General features: G+C 40.9%; 1 protein-coding gene across 1 annotated transcript in view; it reads left to right on the forward strand.

The window, feature by feature from the left end:
• The window catches only part of CFAP54 (cilia and flagella associated protein 54), a 289,637-nt gene that overhangs the window by 264,296 nt on the left and 8,259 nt on the right, over positions 1-17,082 (forward strand). Inside the window, exon 67 of the mRNA XM_049626709.1 lies at positions 3,630-3,704. Within this exon, the coding sequence (XP_049482666.1) occupies positions 3,630-3,704 (75 nt within the window). The remainder of the gene's footprint in view (positions 1-3,629; positions 3,705-17,082) is intronic.

Here is a 17,082-nt window from a genome sequence, read left to right on the forward strand (position 1 = left end):
CTCTCATAAGAACATTCAAGAGGGAATTCTTTCATAACACAAGGCAAAACTTCTTTTAAACCTTCTTTTCCCCAATTGTCATGTTCTTTAGTATCTCTCTGACATCTGCATGCAACCTTCCAACAAAATCCCCCAAAACACCCTGTACTCTTACTGCATTGTTTTGAAGGTTATCTGTTTATGTGTCTCTTCATCTCTCTTTACTGTGACTTCCTTTGCTGGAGGTTTTGTTCATCATCTTATCTCTGATATTTAGCCCAGTGCCTGACACATAGTGCCTCTCCAGTACTTGCTTGGGGAGCTTCTAGTTGAAGACCTGTGGAGGGCACTCATAGCAGACTGAGGATACAGCAAGAGAAGGGGTGTGAAGTCATGGAAGTGAATGTTGCATTCAAGGGACGATGAGATGTCTGTTGTGATGGGAGAACAGGGTGAATGTAGTGGGAGATGCGGCTGAAGAGGTGGGTGGAATTAAGTGACTCCTCCTCTCTGACTCACCACATGGTGCTGTAAGAGTCTGTCTCTCCTTTTCTTCCCACTAGACCATCCATTGGCTCCTTAAGGGCTCTCTTTCTGTCTTGTTCATTACCAGTTCATGACACTTAGGCTGCATACGGTAGGTGCTGAATGAATAAATGGCGAGTGAACTTTGTTCTGTAGGCAAGGGCCATGAAAAGGCAGGGCTGGGTGTGGGGGTTAGGGGGAGGGGGCAGCACCTGGAAGGGCATCTCATGATCCACTCTGTGATTGGCTGACATAAACCGGTGGCATGTGAAGGAGGGATGAGGGAACCAAGAGTCTGGAGGATGGAAAACAATTTAGGAAGTTTTTTCCATACAGTAGGTGAAAGAAGATGAGGATTTCAACTAAGTCAGAGTTGGCATGGTTATTTTTGAAGTAACTCAGTAAACCATTCTCCATAGAATCGATAGATGCTCCTTTTTAAGGGAGAAATGGCAAAGATTGAACAAGGGTCACTCTGTGCCCTTCCAGCCCCCTGCCAACCACACACCCACACACCTCTGGCAGCTTTCTGCCCGGGCTGATGAGCTCGAGGCTTCACTTCTGTGGTAGAAAGGTCATGTGAGGCCTCCCACAACCTGATATCCAATCAGCCAATTTTCTATGTGTTTATGTGATTTACTGCAAATAATGCCAAAGAAATAGGATGTTGTTGAGGTGAAATTTCTGTTTGATAAATGTTGAGACAGGTAGTGGAAGGCATTTATCAGGTAATATTGCTGTCTTCATCTGTTATGTGAAATGATTAATGACGTACACAGTCTCATTTTGCTTGATAGCTCTTGATGAAATCATGACAGTAACCCATCATGGCTGTTATTGAAACCTTTCCTATAAGAAGGAAATGTATTTTAACCAGTCCTGACAACTCAATTAAAAATATAGAAATTAGATAAATATGAGAAGTGTAAGTGTGGAGACGAAAGAGTATCCCCTTTGTCTTAAAGTGGACGAAGAGCCTGGGAGGTTCCTCACAGGAAAGCTGTATTCCCCGATCAGTGCTAGTATCCTACTTGCCCTCCATCTTTTTTGGTCCCATTGAAGCTGGCCCACTTCTAGCCATGATCACTTCCTGTCCAAACAGTTTGAGTAACCTCCCGGCTAATTTCTCTTTCTCTTGTCTCTTCTCAGTCTAGTTCACCTTTAAAATATAGCCAGAATTATCTTTTTAAAGCAATTGGATCATTGTTTCCTTAGTCTGGTGCCTTTCAATTTCCTATGCAGTAAAATTCAAATTCGTAACTTTTACATGTCCTATTATAAGTGCACCTCTCCAGCCTTATTTCTCCTCACTCATACTGCCATGCTTCCTATACACACCTGTAGTAAAGACCATATCATATGTTTATGTTCCTTGAATATCCACTGTTCTGTTGCTTACATGCCTTCCTTCTCCTGGAATGTCCTTGTCCCCATTCTCTGTGAAATGCTATTACTCATTTAAGGCTCTGTTCTCACGACCTTCCCTCCAGGAAGTCTTCTCTGTTCCTTATAATTCCTCTGTCTCCCACCCCTAGGTTCCTATAACCTATTCCTATCCATGCTCTTTCTACTTGGTATTTTATTTAGATGTGTCCGAATCTATTCTTCTCAGCCACTGTACACTTCGTGAGGATAGGTTCTGTTTCCTCATCTTCGTGCTCCACAGCATCTCGAATATATTTGTTAAGTTGTATTCAATTAACTATAGCTTTGGAACTCTGGAATTTGATCTTTTCTATGTTCATGCATTTATTAAAACTTAAATGTAATATGACTTAGGGCTGTGAATTGCTTCTTTATTTCAAGGTTTTAATCATCACTGGTCAGTCATAATTTAAAAATTAATGTGGGGCACCTGGGTGGCTCAGTCAGTCATGTGTCTGACTTCGACTCAGGTCATGATCTCATGGTCCATGGGTTTGAGCCCTGCAATGGGCTCTGTGCTGACAGCTTGGAGCCTGGAGGCTGCTTCAGATTCCGTGTCTCTGTCTCTCTCTGCCCTTCCCCTGCCAGTGCTCTCTGTCTCTCTCTCTGGAAAATAATTAAACATTAAAAAATTATTTTAAAAATAAAAATTAATGGAACTTTCTCATTTCCATATTTCTGAATGCTGATACATTTATCTATTAAAGCTCTCATAAAAGTGAATTGTTGCTGGATGCTGGTCACATCACAAAGTAGGCATAGTTTATCTCCCACGGCCTTGTAAAGAAAGGCTACTTACACTAGCTCAAGTAAAGTAGGTGTGGTGGGAGGCAGTATGTGGCAGCATATAAGTAAGCTCATACATAAGGACTGGAAACCAAACACAATGGGCCTCACAGAAAATGGAACTGGTGAGTCGGGAGCCAAGCCTGCGCTTACTCGTAGGGTGGGGTGTAAGTTCTCATCCTGTTCCCTTCTCTTACTCATCTTTTCTTTTTTCTTTTTCCTTCTCTTATGCATCGTATGTCTAGTACAATGGCTGCCTTTTCCGAGTTCGTATCAGGACCTTCAGCTCATATAGTCAGGACTGACTGTAACTCTCTTCTCTTACCCTTCCTTACATGAAATGCTAGAGAATCTGATTGATTCACCACTGCTTATGGGTAGATCAGATGTCCACACATAAACATGGCTGTGTCCATACAGTAGGGGCTGTGGCAGTGTCATCAAAAATGGACAACGTACGATATTAACTCTTGCTTCCTTTTCATTTACTTTTTCCATTTTTTTTTCTCAATTCTCGGCTATTCTTCTTTGATTAAAATCCCTCTCTGGGGTCTGAATCTCTTCAACTCAGGGTTCTCTTCTCAGAAGAAAAGTGATTTTCCAAAACTTAATTCGGTGTGAATTACCTCACTTGTTATTCTTCTGTAACATATGAATTTTAACAATGAAGTCATGTATTGTTCATAATTAAGTCTTATCTGTTGTGATCATCCTGTATCTTTTTAAATAACCTTAATTATTTAAGGAACTGTGATCTCTGAGTCTCTGTAAGTTTTCTCCTGGGGAATTAGGGTTAGGCGATGATGCAAAAAAAAAAAAAAAAAAAAAAAGACAAATGGAGTAAATAGTTTATAACTAAAATACAGTAGTTTACCAGTAAGTTCAACCTCACTATATTGTCTTCTTATTTCTAGAACATGATTATTGAATGTTGCTCTGAAATAATAAATCTATTTTTGACTGATAGAGATACAACACCATTGTCTGAGGTACGTATCTTTTGTAAAAATGTATCTGATTCTCTCGCAAGTGTTATTGTTGCTATAGAAACAGAAATATAGAAAACAGCTATTATGAAAGTATCAAGGGCCTAACCCTCCTTAATTAATGTGAAAAAGTGATAAACATGAGTTTATAATAGCATGTTATTTTGGTTAAAAATACCCTTTGTTAAAAAATCAAGTACAGAGAATTATGAAGAAGATAATTTTAAAATAATTTCAAATGTACTATTCAGAGACTAACCAACTATGGGCATTCTCAAAGATATCTCAAGTGTTTTCCATGTAGAGAGAAACTTTAGAATTTTTACATCAATGGGATTATACTGTACATGTATTTGTAGCTTGTTTTTTTTTCTCATTTAACAATAATGCTATGGAGATATTTTTATGTGAAAAGTCTACTTTGTCATGTTTAATGCCTGCATAAAAGTTTCTTTTGTGTATTTGTTGTCAGGCTCTATGTATACAACTAGATTTTTATTCATGGATCTTGAGGTTGGTGGATTCTTGTATATGCATATTTCACCCTTCTGTATTATCTCCTCAGAATTACTTCTTTAGGGGCAAGATTTTGGAGTAAAAAAGTATACATACTTTTTTATTATAGTAGGATATATAAAATATAAAATTTACACTTTTAGCCATTTCTAAGTATACCCTTCAGTGGCATTAAGTACATTCATAATGCTCTGCAGCCAATCCATCTCCAGAAATCTTCATCATTGCGGACACGTTGTACCCATTAAATAATAACTCCTCATTCTCTCTCCCCTGAGCTCCTGATAATCTCTGTTCTACTTTCTACTTCTAGTCTACTACTTGCCTATTCTAGATACCTTATCTACATGGAATCATACAATATTGCTCCTTTGTGGCTGGCTTATTCCTTTTAGCAGTGTTTTCAAAGTTCATCCTTGTTGTAGCATGTATCAGTATTTCATCCCTTTTTAAGGCTGAATAATATTCCATTCTGTGGATGTACCACATTTGTTTATCCATTCTTTTGTGGATGGTCATTTGAGTTGTTTCTATCTTTTGGCTGCTGTAAATAATGCTGTTATAAACATGGATGTGCAAGTATCTGTTTGAGGCCCTGCTTTTGATTCTTCTGGATATATACTCTCTCTCATCAGCAGTAATTGAGGGGGCCAGTTTACCACACATTCATCTACACATGCCCTCTTCCTCTTTCTAGCCCTCTCTCTTCCCCTTCTCCCTCTTTCTTGTCTTCCTCCTTCTCTTTTTCTAGCCATTCTAGGTATGATAAGTAAAAAAAAAAAAAAAGACATTTTCAATTATTTTATATTTATTAATAATATGGTCAAATATAGTTTATATGTTTGTTGGCAGTCAGTGTTTCTCCTTTTGTAAAATAGTACTCACTCATTTAGTCAATCAACAATATTTAGAGTGAACTGTCTATGTGTCAGGAACCCCGTTCTAGGTCCTGGAGAGCCAGCTGTGAACAAGCAGCAAGGACCTCACTCTCTTGGAGCTGACATATTTGTGGAGGGAAAGAGAAAATAATAGTAATAGATCAAGAAGCAGGGTAATTTCAGATTTTTTAAGTGTTATGAAAGAAAGAAAGAGTGATATGTTAGAGTAGGGTCAGCAGACTACAGCCTGTGAGCTGTATCTGGCCCACTGCCTGTTTCGTAAATAAAGTTTTATTGGCATACAGCATGCTCATTTGTTTATTTATGATCTATAGCTGCTATGAGCTACAGCAGCAGAGTTGGGTGGTTTTGACAGAAACCATATGGCACACAAAGCCTAAATTATTTATTTTCTGGCCCTTTCCAGAAAAAAAAAGTTTGCTAACCCCTGTGATAGAAAGTAACCGGGAATGGGCGACAGGTTAGGTAAGGTGGTCTGGGAAGACCTCTCTTAGGAGATGCCATTTGAGGTAAGACCTACACTGTGTTCCTCCCACTAGATCATCAGCTTCTTGGAGCAGGAGCAGTACTATCTTAATTTTTGAATACTCACAGTGCTTAGCACAGTGTATTGCTTGGTTACTGTTTCTTAAATTAAATTCCCCTAAGTTTTAAGGATCTGAAATTTAGCATTTGCCTTAATTTTTTTTTCATGTGGCCATTCATGTCCTTTTCCCATTTTTTAAATGGGAACCTAATTTTGTATTACAGAAATACATAGATTTACCATGGGAGACATTATAATAAAAATCAAGTTTAACCTAATTTTGTGCAAACTGTGGTTGAAAACAGGTCACAGAAAAAGGAGCTGTTATTTAAGATACATGATTTATTGCATTAACGGGCCTTAGCGTCTGACCGACCTGGGTTGGAATCCTAGCCTTGAGTGTTATTAGTTGTGTGACCCTAGACAAGTTATTTAGCCTCTCTAAGCCTCAGTGTTCTCATACTTGAAGCGGGGGTAATAATGCCAACCCTTCACAGCCGTGAGAACTAAAGGAAATCATATATGTTAAGTATCAGAAATAGAGCCTCACATAAATAAATGCTTAGTAATTATTAGCTCTTTAGGTGTCATCATCATTTTCATCCCTACCATGGTCATGCTTTCTGTGTGTGAATTCTTCATCCCTGAGTCAACTAATTTCAAACAGATGTTTAGGATGCAAATTTGTTTTGAAATATTGATAGAAAGGGGGAGTAATTGTGTTAAAGATTACTGGCTGGCTCAGTCAGTGCAGCCTGCGCCTCTTGATCTCGGGGTTGTAAGTTTGAGCCCCACATTGGATGTAGAGATTAATTAAGAAAAATCTTTTAGAGAGAGAGAGAGAGAGAGAGAGAGAGAAGGAAAGAACCAGGAACCATTTTCTTTGTCTGGGATGTAAACCGCTATTGAACCCTGGAGGCATTAGGTCAGCCTGCAGGATCCTGACTTGAGGTCCCCACAGTGAAAGGGTCCACCAGTCCAGGAGAAGGGGCCCCCAATTGAACCCCATGCTAATACCTTCACTGAAAGCCAGCCTTACCTAGTAGTGCTTGGGGGAGGTGGGGCATGGGAGTGTCAGAGCTTGTTCCTAAAACCAAATTGTTAGACAAAGAAAATTACATGCCTTAGTGAAGCCATTTTTGTCACTGAGATGAGAGCCTGCTGTGCAATTCGGTTCCTTACTGAACATACGTGTTACAGTCGCCTTCGCCTGTACTGCGTCTTCCCGATTAAAACAAATATTGCCACGCGCAGCCTGTGACAAAAACACAGAATAACAAGAACATGGAGAAAAGAAACGAGTGCTCCATGCCAACCTTCTTAGCGAGTAATCACAGAATATAAATGACCGTTAGGTTTCATTTCTGGTGTATCAACAACAAAGCGATCCTTCCCTTGCCTACATAGGTTTAAATTATTGCAGTTTCCAAGTTGTCAGGTAAGACTCAAACATGATGCTAAAAATATGCTTTCTGTCCTTGCTGTGACTGACCAAGGGGAGGACTCAATCATTATATACAACTGTCTGCTCATCAGTAATTATTGAGTTCCAACTGCCCTCAGAGCATGGTGTAGTTACTTCTGTTGCTGCAAAAGCAGCATAGGTTAAAGTTCCTGGGTTTGGCTAAATCAAATATTTTCCTGTTGGTTCACATGATACAGATAAATTTACCATGTGTGTGTGCATGTTTGTGTGTGTGTGTGTGTGTGTGTGTGTGTACAGAACTGACCGGAGTCATACAGAATCAGTATGGAAGGAAATTCCTAGGAGGAGATCCTGGTTTGAAGGTGGAAAAGGTGATCCTAAGCCAAGAGAGATAAGACACATTGTATGAGAAGATTGCAAATTAGTTTTTCTTGGCTGCATAATTTGGTAGGAGTTCTTTTAGTTCAGGATTTCTAGCTAGACCTAGCATAGTGCCTGGCGAATAATAATGATAATCATCATTAAAATGCAAATGCGACTACTGACAACAAGTTTTATCGAGCACATGGCCGGTGCAGTCACTGTCCGGTGTTTTACATACAGTATGTCATTGAATATTACAAGAACTCTGTGAAGTTGGTTACTATTATTATCCCCACATTAGAAATGAAGAAATTAAGCAGCATGTTCAGGATCCTGTACCTTGTAAGTGGAGGAGGCAGGAGTCAAATACAGTTCTGCTTAAATCCAGGAACTGCATGTTTTGCTAAACTACACCCAGAAAATATTTCATTAGAATAGGGAGCATATGCTACAGGGAATTGAGGAGTGAGATGTGAGAGAGTGAAAGTTGCACCAGTACATGAATCTTCAGGAAGGTTTGGGTGAGAAGTCTGGAGGGGTAGGAGACTGGCTGCGATAAGAGGAGAGAGCTAGCAGGGGTGGAGCCTGCCTTTCTAGAAGAGAAAAGGACAAATGACGGAGGCGGGGCCTTCAGGGAGAGGGTGGGAACATAAAGACCTTGACAGCACAAGTGAGAGAACTGACTGGGAACAGAGGTAAGACTCCTCTTTCTCTAGGTCTTGAGGTGGCAGATTAGGTGAGAGGGAGTGTGAGTAAGTATGTAAGAAAAGGGTGGGAGAAACTGGGGCAGTTCACACCCGGAGGTTTTCACACTCTCCTTGAAGTGGAGGCGAGTTTACCTCCTGTAGGGTGGGCAGGAGTGTCTGGTCTCCAAGGGAAAGATGAAGGTCTTGAGCGTTCACAGTCATTGGGTGTGAGGAGCGAGGAAGCTGACCAAGGACAAGAGGATTGAAGGCCACGCTGAGATTTAGAAGTCATACGTTCGTTAGAGAACCAGGCATCTTTGCTTGTGGGTTTTTTCTAGCCACCCTTGCCTTCCTGGACATGGAGTGGAAAATGCCAACGGCGGTCAAGGCAAGAGAAGAGTACTAGCGAGGCAGCTGACCGCATGCCAGAGGCTTGGTGGATTGCAGCAGCCATGAATTTACCTCATAATAGATCCCGAAACTCCTTCCTTCTACTCTGAGAAAGCACCAGGATGGCCTGATGTCTGCCATTGTTTCTCAAGCCCCAGCTGCACATAAAATAGTTTAATTATGCAATATGTTTTCTTAAATATAGCTTGAATTTAGTGTAAAAAAAATCCTTAATGACAGTTAAGTTCTAATGACTTCCACTGCATTGTTTATGTACCTCATGTGACTTCCTTTTCACACAGTTGAATTTAGTGTACACATGGTCTCTTATTTCTGATTCTTAAAATGATCATTTTTTAATGTTTGTGATTAGATATTGACATCAACCACATGGTGGCCACTAAAATGATCATTGTCTTTCGGCAGGTTTGGGTAAGAAGTATAGGGAGGGTAGAAGAATAGGTAGAGGGAGACACAGAGTCAGATCTATTAACCTCTCTTAGTTTAGTCATTAGCATCTTTCCTTTTATGTCTGAGGGTATTGATTCTATCATGTGGCCACCTATACCATATGACCCCTTATGATTTCATGGCCCCGGCCATCAGCTGGAGGATCATTCCACAATGCTAGCTAGCATCTTATCTTTTTCTGGGTTGTCGTGTTAAATGGGAAATAACACATGTAATCTGTTAACCTAACTCAGACTGCCTTCTTGTTATCACTGCCTCTCAACCCCATGGTTTAGATCTCTGTGCTTAGTTTTTACCAAAATAAGTTCTAATGATGTGCTTCCATATTTGTCTCCCCTACTAGAGCAGATTGGGTCTTATATAATAAGATTGGATCTTATTACATTTCTATTCTCACTGTCTTGCCCAATGCTGGTTCTCATGAAGGTGTTCAATAAATGCTTTGTTAAATCAATGAATGTTCTTGATACATCTTCCAGAGATCCCCCTGGGTTGCAATCTGGACATTATCAGTGACTCTGAGCTCATCAACTCCATGCATTTGAATAGTAGACATTTGTCAAGTGCTTTCTCTGTGCCAGACATTGGGCTAGACTTTGGGATACAAAAGTAAAAACCAGAGTCCCTGCCTTCAGTTTAGCAGGAGAAACAGACAAATACAGAAATAATTACAGTACAGGGTAAAATGGAGGCCTGGGGGCCAGACACCCCTCCCTCAGTAATAATATCAGTTAATATTCTGGTATCCTGGCATAATTCTGAAGGTGAGAAATTCCCTGTGGTGTCTTTTGAGAAGGGTTCAATAGTTCCCTATAAGAAATCAAGTTAGTAGAAGCTCCTGTGGCCCATGGTTAGGAGTTTTAATTACTTTGGAAAATGATCGGAAGGCAGTAGAGAATCCTTAGGTAGATATAAACATGATCAAGGGTGCCTGTGAAAGCCTTTTCCTCTGATTAGGAAGACCTTTGAAAGAAGAGGCAGTAAACCCAAGTCCTCATTTTGGCAGCAGACTCAGTGGTAAGAGCATGATTTTATGGCTTTGTTCATGGGGATGGAAAGAACAGAACAAATCCCAAAAGCCCTGGATACAAAAATAAAGACAATAGTTTTTTTGGTCTTTTTTTTTGTATACTGTCTGCCTCTCTTAAAGTCAACTCAGTTACAAGCTGCAGCTGAGTACATGGCACCATGCTGGCTCCACTGGAGCACTCAGAAGTGAGAAAGACAAAGTCCTTGTCCCAAAGAGGCTGACAGTCTAGAAAGGAGGAGTAAGGCTAATGCTTAATGAAGACAAGAGCTGTGGCTTTAAAATGGATGATTGTTTTGCATAAAAGGGGGAGGAGGAGGGAAGAGGTAACGGAGCTTAAAAGACCCGCCCAAAGTCACCACAGCTGGTAACTGTCCCAGCCAAGACCGGCAGACTCCGGAGCCTGTGGCCGGACCATTATCGTGACACTGAAGCCAGCAGTGTCCCACTTTTTCAATGTGGGTGCTCTTGGCCTTTCAGAGGGAGGGGCTGGATCGAGGGAGAGTTAGAGTCAGCGTGGCTTGTGCACAGGCTTGCTTGGGAGCTCAGCTGCCTGGTTCCAAATCCCAGCCCAGCTCTGATATTTGCTAGTTGCGTAAACTTGGGAAAGTTGTTTAACCTCAAGGCTTCAGTTTCCCTATTTGTAAAATGAGAATAAAAATAGTACTTACCTCATAGGTTTGTTGTGTGGATTCGATGAGTCAATCCATGTAAACTCTCAGAACAGTGCCAGGCACAATCCTAAACAAAACATTGTTATCATCATCGAAGAGCTATCTGAGTTCCCTTGCAGTTAGTTCCCTTGCTCCCCTGTAAGTAGCGGAGCAGCTATAGTGGAAAGGCAACATGCCTGAGATGAAGCCTCTGAGTACATTCCCGAAAGAGAGGCTGAAAGAGAAGCTGCGGTAATTCCCGTGCTAGGAATGGCTGCATGCCTCACTTTTAACCACATACATTTCCCATTTTCATTGTTCCAGTTACTGCTGTTCTATAACAAAGCACCCCAAACTTAGTGGCATAAAACGACCACCATTTCACTAAATGCGGGTCACATGTTTGCAAAGGACCTAACAGGACAATTGGTCTCCGCTCCATGATACCTGGGGCATCAGCTGGATAGACCTGAAGGTTGGGGATGATTCAGCTTCCGAGGGCTGGGATCCCCGAAGGCTCAAAGGCGAGTTTGGTCTGGTGCTTGACGCTGGCTGTTGACTATGGGGCTGGGAACGCAGATTGGACTGTGGGCCGGAACATGACACGTGACCTCAGTGTGCCCGGTTGGGCCTCGGCGCAGTATAGTCTCTGGGTTTCAAGAACGAGCCTTCCAAAAGAATCAGGCAGAAGCTCTATCACTGTTTATGCCCTAGCTTTTAAAGTTACATAATGGCTTTTCCCTGCGAGTCCCAAATCCACCCAGATCCAAGATTGGACACAGATTCCACCTCCTGGTGGGAGGAGTGTTAATATCAAATTATAAGAAGGGCATGTGGGTCGGGAGCTATTGTTGCAACCATTTTGGGAAAATGCAATCTGCCACGACATCCAGTAAAGCTCTCCCAATTTGTGGGCCTCTTCCTACTCTGAACAGAGGCCGCTCCTGGCAACTTACTTAGGCAATTTTTAAAATTAGTCAGCAACTCTCCCCAAAGATGCTCAGTAACTGTCCTGAAGTTGCTGAGTGTGTTTATACCGAGGATAACCTAGGTGGGTTCTCAGAGCAGCCTTTGAAGTGATCTGGGAGGTTTTTCTGGATCGTAGGCGAGGTTATATAGTCCCAATTTATGTGGGAGAGCCTCTACTTCCCATTTTTTTAGGCTGTTAAATCCTAGAGGGTGATGCTAAGCTATTTAATTTCCTTCAGCTAATTTTATTACATTACCGTGTGCCTCTTGGTTTCTTTTTAGCATAACTTTCCAAATGGTGGCAATAACAATACTCTCTTTAAAATGTCGCTTACAGCATTGGGCTTAAGGTTTCACATATTCTAGGGTAGGTGTTTACTAAGTATTTAAAATTTAATTTTACTAATATTATAATTGGTTAAGTTGAGAGTTGCAGATTTTCTTTCCTTTCCTTTCCTTTTCTTTTCTTTCCTTTCCTTTCCTTTTCTTTTTTCTTTTCTTTTTCTTCTCCTTCTTTTTTTTTTTCTTACCAGCCAAAAGCTGTCTGAATAGATTTTATGGGCATCTAGAATTACATCTTTCTTCTGTGAGACATTATCATTCTGTCCTCAAGTGAAGAGTCTCCTTTGTGTTTAAGTTCATGAGACATCCACTTAATATTCTTATATTCTTTTGAAGACAATGCCAGATGACATCAGTTCCACACTGCTTTTAAAACACAGCCCTGACTTTGATTCCATCCTCTCACTGTTCACTTCTAGCTGTCAAATTTGGCTAAGGGAAAAAGAAAGCCCTTAAGAAAAGGCCAGGCTATTAATGTGCTCTTCAAAATGCTAAGAAAAGGCTAAGCTGTTTATAGCATTTTCAAAATGCTCATCTCTCAGAGATTTGCCAGCAGTAGTGTCAAGGTGAAATATGCTCTCGCTCATCATGGAACCGAGAGCCTTTGTGCTATCTGTGCTCAAAGTGCTGGTCCTACTCTTGTTAGACGCGCAATTTGCTGGTGTAATGATACTTGGATATAATTTAAACCAAAATATAATCGCGAACCTGATACTGTGTGTTTACCATCTAAGTGGCAAGAGGTGTGTAGATTGCTGCATCGAGCAAGCCTGGCTTCATTCAGGATAGAAGAGCAGTTCAGAACCAAAGGGATGGCTTCCTGAAGTTTAGTCATTCTGGAGAACTTCGAAGGAGGTGAAAGGCAGGGGTCCCATTAGCAAATCTGTCTATTGCTTTTCAATGTGCTGAAAACTGAGTTAAACATTCAGTTTCACTTACTTCATTCATTTTGCTAAATGGTTTTGTCTTGATTAACAAACTGTGCCCTTAACAATGGGATTATCTTTTCATGTCAGGAGGGTATTGACCTTTGCCTCATATAGCTGAGTCAGTTGGCAAGCTTTGGAAATTCTCTGCACAAATGTTCTTTATATTAAAATAAATCCGCGAAGAAGGAGCAGGTGTAAATTTACCCATTTCCCTCGTCAATACTTTGGACACTAGCCATTCGAGAGTTTTGCTCTCGTTCTGCCTACATCTCAGGCAGCTAACGCCTTTACGTTCTTTTCTGAACCACCTGTGAGAACACGGTATGGTAGGAAGAGTGAACCCTTGTGGACAAGTCACCCATCTGTTGCAGTCTGCTGAAGGTCTCAGAAGCAGTGTATCGGTGGATAAAAACATGATTTAATTCTTGGTTCCACCGTCTATTGACTGTATGTATGGCTGTGAGCAAGTTACTTTATATCTGTGTGCTTCAGTTCCTGGTCTGTACATTCTCCTCATGGAGAATCACATTAGAAAAGCACGCAACACATTTGGTATAGTGTCAGTGTAATGCCGTTGGTAAGTATTCAGTACCCTGTGCTCGTCTTTATCTTTTCCAGCCTTAAATAATGTGAAATGAGGCTCGGGTTACTGACCATTAGAAACTACCTTCATGAGTGGCTTTTGGCCTACCTAAATATTTGCTAATTTTCAATAGAGTAATTAGACATTTAATAAATGTATTATTCATATTATTTTTCCATCCTTTTTTAATTAAACTTTTTATTTTGAGATAATTATAGATTCACTTGCAATTATAAGAGATAATATAGAGAGATCCTGTGTCCCTTTTAGCCAGCTTTTTCCCAGTGGTAACATCTTTCAAAACTGTAGTGCAATATCACCACCAGGATGCTGACATTAATAGTCAGGATACAGAACAATTTTGTCACTACAAGGACCCCTCTTGTCCTCTGATAGATACCTCACTTCCTATCCCCCACCACTGTCCCTAATTTCTGACAATTACTAATCTGGTCTCCGTTTCTACAATCTTGTCATTTTAAGAATGTTATATAAAAGGAACCATACAGTATGTAACCTTCGGGGTTGTCATTTTTTTCACTCGGTATAATCCCCCAGAGAGCTGTTAAACTATACCTTGATGAACCAAAACATTCTTATGAACATCAGCACATTTTATTTTAGCCATGGAATTACCATTAGTCAACAGTGCCTGCTGCGATACCCGGCACATACCGCTGGCACACGTTCAGGGAAGCTCAGGACTGGATTTTCACTCCACCTCCTTCCATCCTTCCTCCTCCTCCTATCTGGCCTTTTCCTCTTTCCTTGCCCCCTTCTTCTGAGCACACTCTTACTAATATTGACAAACAAAGGCTAAATACTCAACTTAGGCATTTTAAAAAGAGTTCAGTGAAATGATTTAATGTGAAAATCCTTCATAAATTGCAAACTCTGTTAGATTTTCTATCAGAAATTGCTGGTCAGTCAGTGTTGGCCACGGTGTAAGAGTGGTTTGCAGCGGCTTGCTGTATATGCTGATAAATGAATAAAGAAGTCAGCGTGAGCAGTTTTTCTTTCCACACCATGCACAAGAGGTCTGCCCTCCAGTTTGCTACTGCAAGTGGAAGCTACTAACTACCAAAGCTTCTCATGCTTTGGTTCTAAGCAACAAAGTCCCAGGAACAAAATGCAAACTTTAGTTCACGTTCTTTATTAAGCCTTTGTTCTAAAAAAGAGCCTCCTGTTTCTAGTTTCCAGGCTATAAGCCCAGTGATCTCTTTCATAAAAAAGCATCAAGACTTGCCAAGTATTGTTCCAACTCTGGGCTTTTCACTTCTGTGTCCCAGCTCAGAAGCCCACAGGCAGACTGGACACAGCCCTTCAGGAGGGAGCCCAGCTTCAGGATACCCAGTTACAGCCTTTCTTTGCTGCTGAGATTCAAAGTCCTGACCTTTAAGTGGAGTTAAACCCTCACTCTGATGGAATTCTCCCCGTGTATACTATAAGGGAAGGACAAACTTGCTAGAGCATGGGTGTTTTAGACAGGATGGGGCAGGGGTTGCTGTGCTGACAAATAAACCCCAAATCTCAGTGGCGATAAAGGTTCATTTCTTTTTCAAACAAAGTTCAGTGAGGGTTGGACGACTCTCCTTCTACATGTAGCTATTCTGTCTGGACTACATGGGCTCCAACATCAACATTGCAGGGGAAGAGGACTGGAGGACTTCCCCAGAGGTTTTTAAGTAGGGTGGCCATTCATCTCGGCTGGCCTGCGACGGTCATAACGTATGTATACCTGTTGATTCGGAATAATGCTTAAGAAACTTTCCTTTTATTTACTTTTATTCTCCTTTTATTTCCTTTTTCCTTTTACTCCTTATTTATGTCCTAGTTTAGGCAATAAATTAAGGTGACCATTTCCAAGAGCCGGTATGGAATGGCTATCATAATTTCCGTTCATAGCATATTGACTTCAACCTGATGTGCAAGGGTGTGGAAAATTGTAGAGAAACCAGTACATATTATAGTGAACACTGATAACTTCTGGAACAATAGTCATTTTACAGGAATGCCGTGAATTTTGATTGATTGACTGATTGATTGATTGTTTTAATTCCGGTATAGAATTATGCAGTGGTATATTCGTTTCAGGAGTTCAAGATAGTGATTCAACAGTTCTATACATTACTCAGTGCTCGTCATAAGCGTACTGTTAATCCCCTTCACCTACTTCACGCATCCCCCCCCCCCCCACCTCCCTTCTGGTAACCATCAGTTTGTTCTCTATGGTTAAGAGTCGGCTTCTTGGTTGGTGTCTCTTTTTTCTTTGTTCATTTGCTTTGTTTCTTAAATACCACATACAAGTAAAATCATATGGTATTTGTCTTTCTCTGACTGACTTATTTCACTTGGTATTATATACTCTGTAGCTCCAACCATGTTGTCACAAATGATGCTATGAATTTTTAAATAGAAACAATTCAATAACTTCAGTGACCCAAACTTTGTTGAGCAGATATGATATAAATAGGATGTTCTTATGAGCTAAACCTTATTATTTAATTACTTATGTGGTAGGCTGAATCATGGCCCCCCAGAGATATCCACATCCTAATCCCCAGAACCTTTTACCTTGTAAGACAAAAAGGGCTTTGCAGATATGATTAAATAAAGGACATTGAGATGGGGAGATTATTCTGGCCTATCCAGGTAGGCCGTAAGTGTAGTCACAGTATCCTTATTTGACATCAGTAGGAGAAGGCATGTGATGATGGAAACAGGACTGGAGTGAATGCTTTAAAGCAGCTACAAATCAAGGAGCACAGGTGGTCTGTAGAAGCCATGAAAGGCAAAGAAACAGATTGTCCCCTTACAGCCCCCAGAGAGAACCAGCCCTGTTGGCATCTTGATTTGTGCACAGTGAAAGTGAATTCCAATTTCTTATCTACAGGACTGTAAGAGAGCACATTTGTGTTGTTGTAAGCCACGAGGTTTGTCACAAATTTGTAACAGCAGCAATCAGACATGAATGTGCATGTAGGTTCTGATGTTCAATGTTTGACTTTAGATTTCTGTTTCTAGTTAGATACTATGATTATCCTTATATTACACGTGAGAAATTTAAGTGACTTGCCCAAGCTCCCTCAGCTAGTCCGTGTCAGAAGATCCATGCCCAGGCAGATTGAATGTGTTCCTCAGAATGTGTTCCTAACCACTCTGCCGCACCGCCTATCCCCTGCTGCCCAGGCTGGCCTCTAAGGTTCCTCCTGGCATGGCATGTGTGTCAACCACAGAATGTCCCTTCTCCCTGCAGCCTCTGTTCCCAATCCCACCTGACTTCAATCCCCTGCTCCTCCTGTGGGCTCCGTGGCACTCTGGACCCTTTCCCAGCTTGACTTTTAGAAATTTTATGGAAGCTTCTCAGGGTTCCGTGGGGCAATTTCTCAAGTAAAGTTAAGCTTAGGTGAAATTACTGAATTTCTTCATATTTAAGTTTATGGAAAGATATTATTTGAGGGAAGAAATTATTTCTGAATCTTCCTCCTAGTCTTTGTTTTCTAATTCTTCTCATACTCCAGAAGGGACACTGTTCCTCAGGGTAATCAGAAAACATGATTAATAGGAGTTTTACTGAAAATGTGTTAAGCTTGTACTACCA

The sequence above is a fragment of the Panthera uncia genome, chromosome B4 (assembly GCF_023721935.1).
Source record: "Panthera uncia isolate 11264 chromosome B4, Puncia_PCG_1.0, whole genome shotgun sequence".
In the NCBI taxonomy this organism is placed as follows: Eukaryota; Metazoa; Chordata; class Mammalia; order Carnivora; family Felidae; genus Panthera; species Panthera uncia.